The sequence below is a fragment of the Strix uralensis genome, chromosome 21 (assembly GCF_047716275.1).
Source record: "Strix uralensis isolate ZFMK-TIS-50842 chromosome 21, bStrUra1, whole genome shotgun sequence".
Taxonomy (NCBI): Eukaryota; Metazoa; Chordata; class Aves; order Strigiformes; family Strigidae; genus Strix; species Strix uralensis.
Window position 1 is genome coordinate 10,519,117 of NC_133992.1, and position 16,050 is coordinate 10,535,166.

The 16,050-nt window shown below is 54.6% G+C and overlaps 1 protein-coding gene across 7 annotated transcripts in view; it reads right to left on the reverse strand.

Moving 5' to 3' along the window:
- KCNT1 (potassium sodium-activated channel subfamily T member 1) overlaps positions 1 to 16,050 on the reverse strand; it is an 89,846-nt gene that overhangs the window by 13,570 nt on the left and 60,226 nt on the right. For 6 of the 7 annotated variants that reach the window (XM_074891287.1, XM_074891289.1, XM_074891286.1 and 3 more), the window contains 17 exons: positions 13,600 to 13,679; positions 12,432 to 12,531; positions 11,175 to 11,231; positions 10,798 to 10,846; positions 10,196 to 10,255; positions 9,245 to 9,319; positions 8,803 to 8,886; positions 8,210 to 8,304; positions 6,314 to 6,494; positions 6,054 to 6,218; positions 5,038 to 5,174; positions 4,730 to 4,793; positions 3,856 to 3,964; positions 3,315 to 3,423; positions 2,452 to 2,601; positions 2,042 to 2,280; positions 730 to 946 (listed from right to left, as the gene is read on the reverse strand). In XM_074891287.1, coding sequence (XP_074747388.1) covers positions 730 to 946; positions 2,042 to 2,280; positions 2,452 to 2,601; positions 3,315 to 3,423; positions 3,856 to 3,964; positions 4,730 to 4,793; positions 5,038 to 5,174; positions 6,054 to 6,218; positions 6,314 to 6,494; positions 8,210 to 8,304; positions 8,803 to 8,886; positions 9,245 to 9,319; positions 10,196 to 10,255; positions 10,798 to 10,846; positions 11,175 to 11,231; positions 12,432 to 12,531; positions 13,600 to 13,679 — 1,971 coding nt within the window. The remainder of the gene's footprint in view (positions 1 to 729; positions 947 to 2,041; positions 2,281 to 2,451; positions 2,602 to 3,314; positions 3,424 to 3,855; positions 3,965 to 4,729; positions 4,794 to 5,037; positions 5,175 to 6,053; positions 6,219 to 6,313; positions 6,495 to 8,209; positions 8,305 to 8,802; positions 8,887 to 9,244; positions 9,320 to 10,195; positions 10,256 to 10,797; positions 10,847 to 11,174; positions 11,232 to 12,431; positions 12,532 to 13,599; positions 13,680 to 16,050) is intronic. The other variant, XM_074891288.1, reaches the window with a different exon arrangement.

A 16,050-nucleotide genomic window follows, 5' to 3' on the forward strand; every position in this document is an offset into this window, starting at 1 on the left:
GGAATAATTTTTGCTCTGCAAAGGGTCATGAGACTGTAAATATGCAGTGTTCCCAGCATGGGTGGAGAAGGCAGCAGACAGGACCATTGAGCACAGCTGAAGGGAGACAGGGCAGAGAGCTCCAGGAGAAGAGGGCAATGCTGAGCTGTATGAAAAAGCAAGAAAAACCTCACAGTTCATTTTTAGGCTTTGTTTTGGTGAACAGATATTTTAAAAAATCACCATTAGTATTTCTGATGGAAGCAGAAGCAGAAATTTTCATTTAAAGAGCACCTAAAGGTGGACATGAATTAAAAGCCGATTTGTGAGAATTTGCAGATACTCGGTAAACTCCCCACATCGCTGTGACAGCATCCAAACAGGTAATCAGTAAAGCAAGTACTTATCTGGCTGTCATAAACTAAAACCAGCTTTAAAGCTGGAGAAAATATTTATTTTGCATTATTTATTTATGTGCAATGGAGAATGGGATCTTCTTTCATCAGTGAGTGAAGGGAGGCGAGAGGACTGATGGAACGAGCTGCCTTGGTGCAACTTTGCTGATACCCAGAGGAGACCTCCCCAGATTAGCCCAAAAGGCTTGAGGCCAAGCGGTGATGGCCCGTGGTACAGATGCTCACGTGCTCATGCAAAAGCCAAGAGGGGCTGAGCCTGAGCATCCCTCAGGCACCACTGCACACCCGCCATTTACAACGGTCCCTGTCTCTCCGAAACGAGGCAGCAACTCACTCCACAACCGCCGACCCCTCCTCGTCCGACTGTGTCATCTCGTCCTCCGACTGGTCGCTGAGCAGGTCGCAGGGCAGCAGGGACGAGGTGTCGGCCAGCTCGAGGACGGGCGCGATGCTGGGCCGGCGGTTGCCGGAGCCGTTCTCCGCCGGCAGCGCCAGCTTGCTGCTGTTAGTGGGGCGGCACTCTGTGTTTTGCAGGTCCATGGCTACTGTACCTGGACACGGCGGGGAAGGAAGCACAGCAAACATGCTATAAGGAGGTGAAGAGAGCTGCGTCGGCAAACATCGCGCCCTTGAGCCTTGCGTGGGGATGAGGTGGAGCACGGGGGGCCGTGCGTCGTGCCCGTTCAATACAACCCAGATGAAGCCAAACTATCAATGGGCAAAGCACCCAGCAGCGACCTCCACACCCTGTCCTCCAGCAGCTTCCCAAAATCAAACCTATTTACGAAGATTTGACCAGGGCCACCAAGTCACCATCAGAAACCCCCACCGAGGCTCCTGTCCGGGTCTTGGCTGGTTATTTTTAGATGGTCAGGAACAGGGGGGGTTTTCCCAGTAAGCAAAGCCCAGGCGCTGCACTCGCCAGGCACTCGCACCCTTTCTCTCCCTCTCGTTTGTCTTTGCCAAAGGTCCCTCTGCGAACGAGCCACGTAACGAGAACACTAACGAACGCTGTTCAGCAAAGTGCTTTGTGGCTTGCTGGGGTATAATCTATGCAAATTGCTGTTCATGAGTACAAACGCATAAATTATTTGCCTGAAATATAACCCGCTCATGTAGCGCAGCTGCCCCAAAACTTGCTCTCCCCAGATACAAGCTGGCAGTAATGATTCATGGTATTTTTTTATTTGTGAAAATGCACCACTCGCTGCAGACCAAGCTATGCTCTTCGTCCGGTTGTGACTCATAAACATGATTTAGGATGTGGCTGATGGCATTTACTCTTCCAGACAGGGCTTGGGACATTTATGCAAATACCATTAATGATAATGGACATCACGAGCTTTAATAATGATATTTGAGCTTGCTGAGAGCACCCAGGGTGCAAGGAGCAGTGTGTATTTTACTGGTGAGGTGACCAGGACAGGGGACAGACAGGGATTTTCAGTGGCTTCAACAAAACCCAGGTGCAGGGGCATGGCAAGGAGCAAAATTTAAAAAATTTTTTTAAAAAGCGCAAAAATTTAAAAAAGCTAAATAAAACCAAACCTGGGGAAGGGAAGGAAATGAAACAAAACCTGGAGAAGGAGATGGGGTGGGGAGCTCCCGGGGAGCCCTGCTGCCCTGCCGAGGCCCCCCCAACTCACCCATGCTGGCGATGATGCTGTGCACAGGCAGGCGGGATGGGCCGTCGTAGGTGCCTCTCCCCGCAAAGCCCTTCTTCTTCTGCTTCTCCTCCTGCTTGAAAATGAAAGCGGAGTTCTCCTCTTTGGTGATGTTGATGTAAAAGCAGGTGTCAGACGCTGCCATGATGTGCCGCGGGCCGGGGTTCAGCAGGATGCTCTTGTTCTCTTCCCTTCGGATGCCGATCAGGCAGACGCCATACCTGTGCCGGGAGCACGATGTGGACATTCACAGCTGGAAAAAAGCCCCTCTGGGGCTTTGTCCCTGCACAAAGGACCACGCAGGGCCCTTCCAGCCCCAGCCCTGACCCCCCAGGGATGCAGATAGTCAGATATGCCTTGCCCACCCCTGCCTGTCACTCCCCTGCCCTCACTTCTTGTGCGCGTGGAAGGCGGCGTAGGTGAAGCTCTTCCCCTCATACTCCATGAAGAACTTGCTGTCGCCCATCCGGATGTGGTAGACCTCGTTGCCCGAGCAGCGCCCATACATCCGCTGCCACTGCTCCGGGGACTCCTGGCCCTCCCTGCAATGACAGGAGCAGTGTGCTGGGATAGACCCACCTGGTGCTGGGATGGACCCACTGGTGCCAGGATAGGACCCTGCCGGTGCCAGGATGGAACCCTTGGTGCTGGGATGGGACCCCTCCATGGTGCCAGGATGGGACACCCCAGTTCTGGCACAGACCCCAGCACATGAGGCAGTTCCTGGGGCAGAGCCACATGGTGGGAGTGCTAATAAGTGCTGAAACTGCCATTTAGACCAACGGCGGCGAGATTACAGTGACGCATCTCCACGAGATGTCGGCATTTGCAGGCTGAGGATGAGCTCATTTTCATTTCTGATTTTAAATGCCTTTTTATTTAATGAGGGCTCCCAGGGGGGTGTAGAGGCAGGGTTCAGAGCCCGTGTTGGCAAACAGGTCTGAGCATGGGGTGAGAGTCATCTGGCAATGATGTTTCATAACTCTTTTGATGGCAGTTTACCCAAAATTCAGACATTTGTGACTGGCCAAGGAGCGTGAACCCACACCATCACTGTACTGGGCTGGCAAAGCTGCTTCCAGCTGTCCAGGTTTGCACGGGTTGTGAATTAACCTTCCTGCCCACGGGACCAGGCCAGTATAAAGAAGATATTTTTATTCCCAGTCTCTGCCATCCTTCCATGCTCAGACTGGGGCAGTGGAGGCTGGGCAAGGGCAGGCAGGGGCAGGCAGGGTGGCATGCAGGCAGCACTCACTGGCCTCGAGAGGTGTGCACCAGCAGTGTGATGAGGGTGGAGGTGGCAGGGCAGACGCAGTTCAGCGCCAGCATGGCGTATTTGCACTCCTCTTCACAGACAACATGATCTGAAAGGCAGAGGGGACTGTCACAGCGGGGAGGGAGACAGATGGGTTCCTCAGCCAGTGGTGCCCAGGGATGCAGTAATTTTTGGGTGGCGTTGGGGGCTTCCTCCTCCTGCCAGTCTGGGAGGGCTTTCAGATGATCAGCAGCCCATGGGGAACACCACAACTGGCATTAATGTAGGCAGGAAAACAGGGATGCAGGCTGGAAAGCAGCCAGGTGGAGACCAGCCCACTGAGGCCACCACTGCCATGTCCGTGGGGACGCACACACAGGCACACGTGGGACTTGTGTGCGATGGGGAGGAGTCTCAGCACCAGGTCACAGACTCCTCTAAGATGGAAACACCACTGGAAACATCCATGATGGCAGGTAAGATAGTCCAGACCAGCGACGCGAGCAGTGCTGCCCGCTGCTGCGCAGCCCCTCCAACTCACCGGCAAACTTGACATGAAACTTGTTTTCAGGCTTTAGGATCTGAACATAGAGAGGACAGTTTGGAGCAAAATCTTTCACAGCCCAGGCTCTCAGAATGGTCTGGTGGTCCTGGCGGAGGAGAAGAACAAGAGCTACTTGTCTGACGGATTATTTTCCCAAACACCCAGGATGAACTGCAAAGCACCCAGCCACTGTGGAGATGTATGGCAAGGGCTCCTCCAGCACCCACGGCTAACGGGGGATAACCTCCCTCCCCTGCTCCCCAAAACCCAGCACTGATGGGCAACTGGGACAGCAGAGGGAAGGTGGCACACAGGGGCTGTCCCCATGCCACCTCTGTTTCTCTGTGGTCACTGCCTGCCCACAGGGACCCTTCGGCAGCTTTGTTCCAAGCAGAAGTGCCAAGTGCCAAAGGAGGGAAGGGCCAGACAGTGCCTCAGCAGCAGGGAGGGAGCCTGGCACCCCTCCAGTGGGGCCACATGGGCTCAGGACGGCACGGGCAGACAGAGCCACCGCCACAGCACGGGCAGCATCCCTGGCACCAGCTGGCAGCGAGAGCTGTCACTGCTGCCACCTCCTCCCTCTCCCGTGGCTCCACAACTAAGATCTTCCCAGCAAAGTCCCTGCCAAGGCTGGGGTAAGATTGCATTAGGCGAGGAGGTTTTGGGATGAGCTGCCCCAGGGCACACAGGGTGCACAGCCTGTGTGGGCACCCAGGGGACAGAGCTCAGCACTCAAACCCCATGCTCTTGCCCCGGCTGCCTCCCAGCGCGCTCCTGTGCTGTGCAGAGGCAAGATGCAGAGATCACCCGGGCCCTTCTGGCCTGAGAAATTAATCTTCTCCAACTGTGCCATGCCCCAGGCCTGGCTTACCGCCGCGGTGCGGTCCACCTCGTTTCGGCTGCTGAGAATGAAGCAGGCTTCTCCGTTGTCCATCCTACAAACAGAGAGCAATGACCCCATGAATTGCATGGGCTAGTAAAGCTGGGCATCTGCCCATACCAGATGGGCACTGCCCACCCCCTCCGAGACCCCAGCAGAGGCATGTAGGGATGCCCATCGCCATGCATCTGGGCTGACATCACTGGGGACCCCCCTCCGCGGCTCCAAGGCCCACAGGCAGCTCCGCAGCATGGCAGGACTGGCCTCGCCATGAACGTGCAGCATGTCCCTTTGCTCACTTGGCTCTCATGAGGTCCTGATCCTTCAGCGCAGAGCCCTGGAGGTAAATCACTCTCTGCGACCACAGAGGGATCTGCAGGACCCGCCGCACCTGGATGTCCATCTCTGTTGGGCAAAGTATCACCACGTAGTAATCCTGCAAGAGAGAGGCTCGCGTGGGTCGGCGGGCTGGTGGTTCCGCGCACGCCTGCCGCAGCGAGCCGGGACACGGGAGTTTGCTGACTGAGCAAACAGCTCCTCTGGGGCTTCTGATATTTGCTCCTGGTGTGTGACACCCCCTGCCCTTGTGCCAGGGTCCTGCAAGGGTCTTGGGAAACAGTACCTTCTCCACCCTGTTCTGCATAATAAAACCAATGCAGGCACGCTGACTAGGGAACTAGGAAAGAGCTGCACGCCCACAGCAAAGTGGAGCCTCTTGCAGTTACAGCGATGAGCAGGATTTTAAAGCTGGAATGTATGGAGTCAGGACTGGGCGATGGTAATGAAGCGCATGTGAGTGTTGGAATGAAATGCAAATCTGAAACACGTCTGTGATGCTCTCATCCTGGGGAGCAGGAAAGGCACAGTCATTTGCAAGAAAATCACTCATTATGTGGGGATACTCCAGTAAGAGCTGGGTGAATCCCACCGAGGTTTAGTAATTACAGGTTCTGTTTCTGTCTGAGATTCTTCATTCAGCAAAGACATCCTTACATTTAGGAAAGTCCCTCTGGTCCCTCTCCATGTGCTTACCCAGTGCTCTAACAGACCTGGCTGGAAAATGGAGTGGATAAGGCAGAGAGAGCCCCACCACAGAGATGGCAAAGCGAGGTGGCCCTTAGGGTACCACGTGTCACCTCTCCTTGGCCAGTGCAGCACGTGCTTCCCGGTGCTGGCCGGGATGGGTTTTACCTTATTCTTTGCCCCATCCACTGAGGCTGGGCAGGGCACTCGCCACCAGGCTGTGCCCAGCGTGGATGCAAGCCCAGCAAGGGCAAGCGCTGAGCGAGCACATGAGAACACGCCTGGTCCTCACCTGCAGACGCGGGTGGGCGTAAAACTCGTTGAGGAAGTCCATGAGGAGATCGATCTTGAGGGAGCTGACACAAAGGACGACGTGTTTCTCTGTCTGGGCACGGTGACGGCTGTAATTGCCTCCCGACTTCTGCCGCTCCATCCACAGGTAGACGAGCTCCTCAAACTGCAAACAAAGGCAGAGAGCTGATGTCCCCAGCAGCAGGGCTGCCTGGGTGCAGGCTCTGCATCCCTCCCCATCCTTGGCTGTGCAGGTCTAACCTGGAGCGGCAGCACAACCAGGGCGACACAAATCATTATCACGACGAGGAGCTGGGAAGGCCAGATCTTTGGTGTCACGTCTCCATAGCCCACAGTGGAAAAGGTGACGATGCAGAAATAGAAGGACTTGAAGAGGGAGAGCTTCTCACCTGCTCTTTCTAAATGCTGGATGCCACAGGTCCTGAAGGGAGAAAGTACACATCACAGAGAGTGTTTCCCCACCCCAGAGACACACAGTGCCCAGAGCTGAAGTCTATGAATCCTAGAAGGTGATTTACACCCATGTCCATGGAGGAAATCTGTCTGTAACACACTGTCAGCATCAGCAGTGGGTTTATGTCACCAACAAAAATTCAGCTGATGGTGCTTACAGATGAAGGACAGTTTGATGTGGTTGCTCACCAAAGCAGCCAGGGTAGGTCTAGGTCCTGGGTGATGGGTTACGATAAGCCCATATCATGGAGAGCTTGTTGAACATCACCCAAGGGCTGCCCTTGCATTGCCAAAAAACAAAATGTGGAAGCAAGCAGCTCTCTCAGCAAGGCTCTGGAGGGACTCAGCCCGCGGGAAGGGCTCTTGGTTACAGAGGGGATGTGTTCCAGCAGGCAGGAGGCAGATCCCACCGCCCACTCCCGGCCCTGTGTCGCTGCCCTCGCAAAGCTGTGCCGCAGAGCCGTCTCGCTCCCCGCGGGTAGGCATGCAGCATAAGTCCACAAACCTGCAGTTTCAAAGTCATCTTGCTAAAAACAAGTGTCACCTAAATCATCCTGAACCTGAATTGTAGCCCTACCACATCCGCCAAGAAACACGTCCACAGCCTCAGCGGGCAGGAGGTGCCATGGGCGCTGATGAGCTCAAAACTGCATTAGTCATTCGCATCAGAGGATGGTCTTTATTGCCAAAGACTCATGAGCCTAAAAGCTTCATTTCCTGTCCATTCAGCAACTTAATGGCATTATATGCTTCAAATCCAGACCAAGGGAGCCAGAGGAAGATTCAAGAAGCCCAATTCAAAGCTAAGTACCCAGCGATGAGAACTGACTCCTCTATAAGGAGATGGCCTTGTTGTTGGCAATGCACAGGGTAAAGGGCCCAGTTAACTAGCAGGAGCCCCAGCGGCCTATTACATAAACGAGCCCAGCAGCCGTGGTAACTTGGTGGGGAGAAGAGCGCGGTCGGAGCCAGCGAGTGCAATGTGTCCTGGTGAATGAGCCAGTGTCCCCGCAGGAGGCTGCTGTCCCGGCCCCTGACCCTGCAGCACTCACAGCCCTGCTCTGACTCGTGTGTCTGCATCACCCATCTCCCTCCAACAACGCACTTATTCTCACACATGCCCGTTAAAAAGTTTCTGTTAAAATCATATAATTAGGGAGGAGTGTTCTGTGCACTTGGGAATGAAGCAAGGCGGGGAGGAGCCTGGCGCGGGGGGCTGGTGGTGCTGGGAGTCCTCCCAAAGCTTCAGCAGATGTGGCTGTGCCCAAGTCAAAGCCCATGGACAGGAGGGGAAACCTGGGGCACACTCCTCGCCATGGCTCCCCCAGGTCCAAAACTCAGCCTGAGGATCTGGGACTTGTCCCATTAGCAAAGGAAGGATGCCAGAGACTTGGGAGGTCAATCCAGTCAGCAGCCCTGTATAGTTATGCTTTCCTCAGTGTGCACAAACCTCTAAAAACTCAGGCTAGAAGACACTACCTGAAGGCAGAAGCTCCTCTGGCTCCCCAAATCACCACGTTATGTCCTGGCAATGCCACCCCACCACAGCTGGGAAGGTCCCACCCCACCTCCCTCCCCTGTAAGCCCTGCAAGAGCCTGGCTCCACCAGTCACCCCTGGGACGTGCAAAGTTAGTTTCCCTGGATGAAGAAGGTGGTTGTGTGAAACGAAGAGCAACACTCACCCCGTGAAAACAAGACACAGGAGGGTGCAGATCAGAATGAGCACCTGGTTAAACATCGCAGACTGGGTCCTCTGTATGGCACGGTGCAGGTCGTTCTGGGAAGAGAGGACAGGGGTCTCACCACCTCGGAGAGGCGGAGGGTAACGTACTCCTCCAAGTACTAACTGCTGTCTTGCTGGCTCCAGCAATGCCCCCCACATGAAGGTCAGGCCAGAATTTGGCCCTTGAAAAGAGATGTGCATTTCTGTGAGCAGGTCTGGGCTCTGCTGCCAGGAGAGACAGCTCGAGTGGGAACAGCTGGAATACCTCATCCTGCTGTAATGCCATACCCCGGGGACAGCCGGAGGATGGCCCTGTCAATATGCAGCCAACAGACTCAGCGTGGCTCAGACACTGAAGATCCACAGCCCAGCATCGCCAGCTAGCAAAGCCTCACCTCCCACCAACGCCAGCATGGCAGCACACACCGAGCACCAAAAACCTGCCCGAGGGCCGGCGGCAGGCGAGGGGCCCCCTCCCAGCCACGCCACCCTCAGCATCCCCAGGGCAGAGGGACCCAGGACAAAAGGGGTGGGATGCAGCCGGTCACTCACAATCATGTTCTCCAGGGCGTACTTGGCGAGCCAGCAGTTCAGAAACACGGGAATGAACAAATTCCGCAAAGGAGGCCAGAATATCTACAAAAACAAGAGTTACTCGCAGAAAAACCCATGTTCTTTATCAAAAAAAGCTATAAACAGCCAACTCAAGCCCTGTTGGGAAGGATCCATCCCCAGACTAAGCACTGGCCTCTGCAGAGGCTGCCACCGAAAGCAGCCCCGCTCCCCTGGCTGCAGCAGAGCAGCTGAAAATGGAGGACGGCTTTTGGGATAACACTCCAGAGAAAGACATTATATTGAAAAATATTGAAGCAAAAATTTCCTGCCAGCTTTAAATACTACTTGGCCAGACATCTGTTTTTCTTTATTTCACCACCAAAACTACAGTACTTATTAAACTTAAAGCTGTTGTAAAATTTCACCAGGAAACACTCACCGTGATAATAAATGGCACCGTGTTGATCATCTCAAGGATGAACGAAATGCGAAAAATCTGTTCCCAGATGTTTCCCTGAGGAATTAAAAACAAAGAATAATTAAACAACCTTAAAAATATGCCAATTTGTAATTAAAAATCTCTCACTCTGCCACAGATCCTGCTAGATGGGGGAAGTATGCCAGAGCAGCCAGAGAGATGCTCCAGTTTGCCTGCGGGAGAGAGATTCAGTGCTGGTGCCAGGCACACTGGAGCCAGTAAAACCTTCCCAAACTGTTCAGTCCATTCTGCAGCCACGATATCCGTCTGTCTCTCTGTCCATCACTGCTGCTCCGTCACAAAGCCGGGGGACAATAAGGCTTCATGCAAGGACAAAGAATGAGAGTGACTGATACAGATCGCTGGCACGCAAACCAGGCGGTGACACAGGGTCTGAGGCTCTTCTGCCAACTGGCCCAGGGACCCTGAGAAGGTGCCATTTGTTAAGGTCATTTTTCTTGGCCATTTTAAGGGGCTTTGGTCCAAAGGAGTCAGCTTGTGCCTCTCCCTGTCTGGCTTGGAGCAGCACCTGCTACCTCCGGAGGCAGCAGACCTTGACACTAGCAGGAGTCACGGCGTTGAGCTCAGCTCCCGATCCTCAAGCTTAGGAAACTCGGTGTGTGTCAATCTGGCCCCCCATAAAAACAGTGAGCCTTTGTAAAAGAGGTCTGAATTTAAAGGAAAGTGGAAAAAGAAGAGATCCCCCAGCTCTGCTCTGCACAACACTTATCCGGCAGCCCAAGGAGGAGTGAGAAAGGAAAACAGCTGCAGCCAGCTGGGACATCACTGAGACAAACGTCCTCTCAGGATGCTTCAGGCTCCAGACAGCTCGAAGAAGGAGAAGTGAATTCATGCTGGGGGGTCAGACCCAGGCTGAGCATCACTGTCCACAGCCCGCCCCAGGGCTCTTACCTTGTAGCTGAGATAGATGAGCAGCATGGTCTCCAGAAAGCTGATTAAAGCGATGCTGACCTGCAGAGACAGGCAAAGGCTGCTGAGGGCTCGTTCGATGCATCGTCAGTCGATCAGAGCTCTGCCAAGCCCTCCCTTGGCCTGGGCGATGAGGAGCCCGCGGGTATCGCAGATGAAGGCCTGTTTGTTTGCTTTCCCTGCACCCGTTGGGGTTAGAGGTGCGAGTGTCTGCCACACACCAGCAACAGGCGTGCAGGCAGCCCCGCGAGGAGCCAGCGAGCGCTCGACCCTCCTGTGATTCCCCTGGCCTCAAAATAGCCCGTTACTGGTACAGCTGCACCATGGGGAGGAGCTGAGCCAGCCTCAGGATTTCATCTTCCTACAGCTTGTCTGCCCCTCTCAGCCCCTGGGATTTTCACCCAGGGCCATGTGGCTGCTCCCAGCAGAAGCCCCAGCTCATTTTCTGCTCACCCAAGACACCCCGTTGCCCCTCACTGTTGCAGGCAGAGGATGCCCGGAGACACGCTGGTGGCAGAGCTCAAACCCCAGCTCCAACTCCTGCTCTGCTCTTGCACAACCGTGCCCGAGGGCTGGGCACTCACCTGCACAGCCCACAGTGGCATTTTCCTATCCACCCAGAAGATGTGTGACCTGCAAAGAAAATTTAAAATGGATCTAAACTGTAGCCTAACTAGCAGTGCCTTTACCCCCCCACCGGCTGCAAATCTGAGGCCACCACTGATGCAGGATCCAGCACAGGACTGGTACTGGTGTGTCTTACTGGACAAGCAGCCTCTGCTCTGAGGATAAGACATTCCCAAGGTGCAGCCCCAGCACTTGTCAATTGATTTGATCCTGGGAGAGTCCCTCAAACAACCCCATGACCAAGAAATGGCCACAGGCAGCTGCCAGCACCAGCCACATCCATCCCATGTCCCAGCAGAGCCAGATCCCAGCACTGGAGCAACTCTCGACTCACCAGTTTATCTTCGTGGACTGGTTGAAGGCTGTGTAATTCTGCTTTTCGCATTCCCAGCTAGAAGGAGAGAAAGACAAAGCAGGGGAAAGCAGTCAGGAAGGAAAAGGAGTGCTGGCGTTGACTCCCCGGGCTCAGGGGGTGCCCTCGCTGCTGTGTCCTGATGCTGGGGGATGCCCCCAAACACTCCCACAGATCCAAACGCACACTGGCACCTAAAATTGGGGCTTTCCACAGGAGCCTGTCTCACCCAGGCAGTTTTTAACATCTTATTACAGGAGAATAAGACCCATCAGGTACTTCAGCTCATACCAGAGATGCTGCAAAATGCTGATACTCGCCAGGCACAGGGTTCCCTGGGCACAGTGCTCAAACACAGGGCCGCAGCTGGGAATTGCCAGGTTACAATTAGCAAAAGCTGCTGAGCTGCAGCTTCGAGGACAAGGCTAGCTGTGCCCCGAGCAGCCTGCCAGGCAGGCAGCACTGCCGCCAAGCTCTCCCCTTGCCTGGCTGCGAGGGATGCATTGATTTTGTCACACACCCTCAGAAAGGTGGATATCCCTGAACTGCAGCTGTGCTAAACCTTTCAAGGATGCGTGTCTGGGTCATGCATAATTCTTCCAGGTTTGAAACCACTTTTGGACTATGCAGATGTATTTAGTAGTCTGCAACCTTTACAAAGAGAAAATCAAATTGCTAATTCTCCTAGCTCTTGAAAAAAACACACTGCACTGTATGTGAGCTAAGCAAAGCAAGGACATATTAAAAATAGGTTTATACTGAGACCCAGAGCAAATGTAATCATCTGTCACCTCAGGGATCTAAATGGCAAAACATATTCCCTTCCCAAATGCTTAAATGGGATTTAGCATAAGTGTCTTCAAGGGCATCAGGATTCAGAAAATACTTGCATGGCAATGCACTGAAATCATGAGCTCCTGCCTGTGCCTGAAGGCTACGCTGCACCCCTGACCGTTAGAGCCAGACAGCATTTGGAAATGACCATGACTCTGAATTTTTCCACCACCTTTTCCCCGCGCGCCGTGCAGGGCCGGCGGACACCCACATGTCTGTCCACGGGGTTTGAGCAGGGAGCAAAGCCCACCTGACCAGCAAGTTTTGTTGAACTACCAACTCAAACAGCGGGAGTGAGAAAAACCATCTGTGATGCATCTCCACACCCGCTGTGAGTGGCTGCCAACACATCCTCACTCCCCATGGCGCGGGGCGGGCAGGGAGCCCGGCACCGGCGGCACTCACCAGCCTATGCCCTCCTCGGGGTTGTCGAGCAGGACGCGGACGATGTACAGGAGGCAGGTGAGCAGCTTCAGTGAGAAGTTGAAGAGCCGGATCCTCAGGCCTGCAGCAGAGGGGAGCACGGCGTGGGCCAGGCAGCACACCCTGGGCACCCCACAGCACAGCCCCTTTAGTTTCCCATAAGCTTTATGGGACCCCACTGAGCCCCAGAGAAGCTGCAGGAGCCCCAGGGCAGCACACAAACATTGCTCACGCTTTACCTGGGGCTCTACCCAGTGTCAGGTATACAGGAGACTAATACAGAAATAAATAATGATGAGTCAGCTCCTTGCTGGCCCCAGTAGATGTGAGAGACAAATGAGGAGCTGCTGGAGTGTATCCCCTCATTAGCAGCCATCCATTAAAAAGCATCAGACAGGCAGGGCCAGGGCTCAGCTCCGCTCACTCTGCTGCAAACAGCTTGCAGGAGGAGGGATGGCAAGCAGAAGCTGCTGCTTTATCCGCTCTCCCTCCCCAGCCAGTTCATCGGGTTATTACTCAAATTACAAGTGAGAAATTCATCACATTTTCATTAAAAACTTCCCCGTGGGCACCCTGTTGTGCTGCGCTCCAGCTTTGTAACAAGACGACAGGATGCAGGGAGGAAAAGAAAATGTGAATTTATAAATTAACGAGCAGACTCCCTCCAGACAGCTAATGACATCGCGGGGAAAGAAAATAAAAACACCATTAGTCAAGTGAAGGCTAATTGGGATGGCTGAAGCAGGAGCAGATAACTCACAGCCACCCACCTCCCTGTGGGCGGGGGGACCATCGCCGGCTCCGTGATGGGGACATTTGCTCCCTGACCCCCCTGGGCAGCTCTCAACGCCCACCCTGCTCCTCGCCAATTTGTCCCAGCTGGTTCCCGTGCTGTGGCTGACCCCAGCGAGCAAAGCAGCAGGCAGCATCCCCTCCTCCCCCTCCAACCGCATCCCCCCAAACCAAGTTGGCCAACACCCAACAGAAAGGCCAACAGGCAGCAGCCCCCCCGAGCTGGGGACACACAAGGAAAGAGCCACCAGCAGATGGCAATGGCTTCTCGTCCCACGAGGACAGAGCACGGCTCTCCCAGCTGGGGCAGGGTTTGGTTTCTCCCGGCAGATGCTCACTCCAAGTATAGAGCACTCACTCGATCGCTGGTTTTTGATGAAGAAGAGTTTCAGCCGCTCCTTGAAGGTGTTTTCATTGACGTAGAACTCGACCTGCACCCTGGGGGGGGGAAGTGCCCAGAGGAGGCCGTCAGTAGGGTGACAGGTCAGACCCGGAGCCCCCCAGGAGCCTCGTCCCCCCCATCCCAGCCAGGTGACCCCCCTGAGCAGCCCACAGCAGACCTCGGGCTCAGCCGTGGGCTCCCAGCTGCTCCCACAGTACCACATCGCTGGTACCACCAGCCGTGAGCACCAAGACGTGGTGCATCAACGACTACCAAAGCAGCAGATGTGACCCATGGGGCCAGGTCTCTTTGGGTTGAGGGCTTTGTTTTCATTCACATGCTGACATCGGACTTGCAGACTTCTCCTTTCCCGCACACTTTATGATGTTCTAAGCCTCTCAGAAAAGTGGTGGCCTTGGAGCAGTCTCCCCCATGGCTGCAGCAGAGCAGGAGCCAGCGAGGGCAACGTCCCTGGTACACCCATGCCCTGGCTCTGCCCGGGTAGGAGCAACATCCAGCACCAAAGATGTTAAAAACCAAATCTGGTCTAAAAGAAGAAAAATTCCCTTTGTTGCTAAGATACCACACTTGCCCATTCCAGAAAAACCCAGGAGCTGCTCAACCAAGTCCCAGCATCACTTGGCATTCGGAGCCGCTGGTGGTTTGTCGCACGGGGACGACGCACCGCGGCAGAGAGCTGCCGGCTGGGCCACTTCAACAAAACCGCGAAGGGAGGAGCCGCAGGTGAAACTGAGAATGGCCCGTCCACCGCTGTGACCCCCACGGGCCCTTCTTCATCTGCAGCTGCCCCAGTCTCCATCGCTGACCCCCCCCCACAGCCCGCCGGCCGGTCCCCACGTGCTGGGCAGGCATCCGTGACCATGCGGATGGGCAAAAGCATCACCAAGGCTGGAGGTTCCTCCCCAGCGGTGTCAGCGGGGTCTGGGATCAAGCACACCCAGACCAAGGGTGTGCAGGCAAAACCGCGCCCTGCTCAGCTCATCTGCCACCCACCTCTCCTATGACTTTATAAACGCCCGCAGCCCTTTGCAAACTCACTCATTCACATTAGGCAGGATTATAAATGACACTCCTGCCTGCAGCGCAGGCAAAAAGGGACTGTCTTCTGATGCCTCAGCTTTAGACTCTGAGCAAGACGAAGTCTGTTCATTACTGGTACAGTTGATAATGGAGTTAAGTGGAATGAATTAGCTGTTTCCCCTATTTAACTGTATCCAACAGGTCTCTTAAGTAAGTGCTACTATTATTACAATTTTTTTAACTGCTTGGAAGAGGTCATCAAGATCTCATTAATCAGGCATATTACCAAGCCAAGGCATAGACCAAGGTGAGCAAATTCACAGGGACAATCATTAAACCTTCCGCCCCGTTTTATGTCGCCCGTGCAACCCCTGTGTGCACGTGGTGCTGGCTCCAGTCGAGCGTGCTGCCTGGCACACGCCACTGGATCGTGATTGATTGGAAAGCAGCTGCTACTTGCTCTGACAACAGAGGGATAAACAAATATTTACTGAGCATTAATGCCGAGCTGATTGGGCAGCAAATTGGGAAGGGTTTTATGAGACCCTCATTGCTCAGGAGTCCCTTGTCCTGGTACCCACCAGCACTCGCTGGCATTTCCTGACCGCTCGTGGGGAAACTACCCAGCATGTAAAAGGCATGGCACACCCTCGAGAGCTCCTCGGGGCTTCTCGTAGACTCCCTTATCAGGTTGGAAAGTCAGATTTCTAATTTACAAGGCTCTTGTGTACAAAATGCAAATGCACAGAGAGAAACCCATCCCCTCAGACATGGTAGCCAGGATAAAATTTTATATGGGCTATCAAACTTTGCATGCTTCTGCCATAAGGCAGTAACTGCTCTCTGGCTTAACATCCCTCAGAGTGACGCAGTGGGAACCCATGGGCAGCTGCCTGGGCGACTGGCAGGGACCCGGTGACAGAGGTGATAGCGGTGACAATAACCAGCAGCCTCAGTGGGACAGTCACTGATCACTGCTAAGGCATTTGTGCTGGTTACAACGCCAAGGGGAAGGGTGCCCAGGTACAGCTGGCAGCGCTCGGCAAACCCATCAGCGGCGACGTGAGCACATCGCTCCTCACCGGGACAGCCCACAGCATCCAGAGACGAAAATGCTAAAACACAAACGCACCCAAGCTGGCAGCCGGAGGGTTTCACCAAGAACATACCTCACCCCAAACATCCCCAGCCGGCAGCAGTGGCGGGGACAGGAGCTGAGCCTCCATCTCCCCTGGAGCCCTGATGCTCGTGGGCACGAGAAGGGAGCGGGGAGGCGAGTGGGCAACCACAGACCCTGCTGCAGGGACGGCAAACACTGGGGAGCGAGCAGGAGGATTCACATGCGCTGGCTCAGACAGCACGATGCCTTTGGAGCAAGCAGCCATA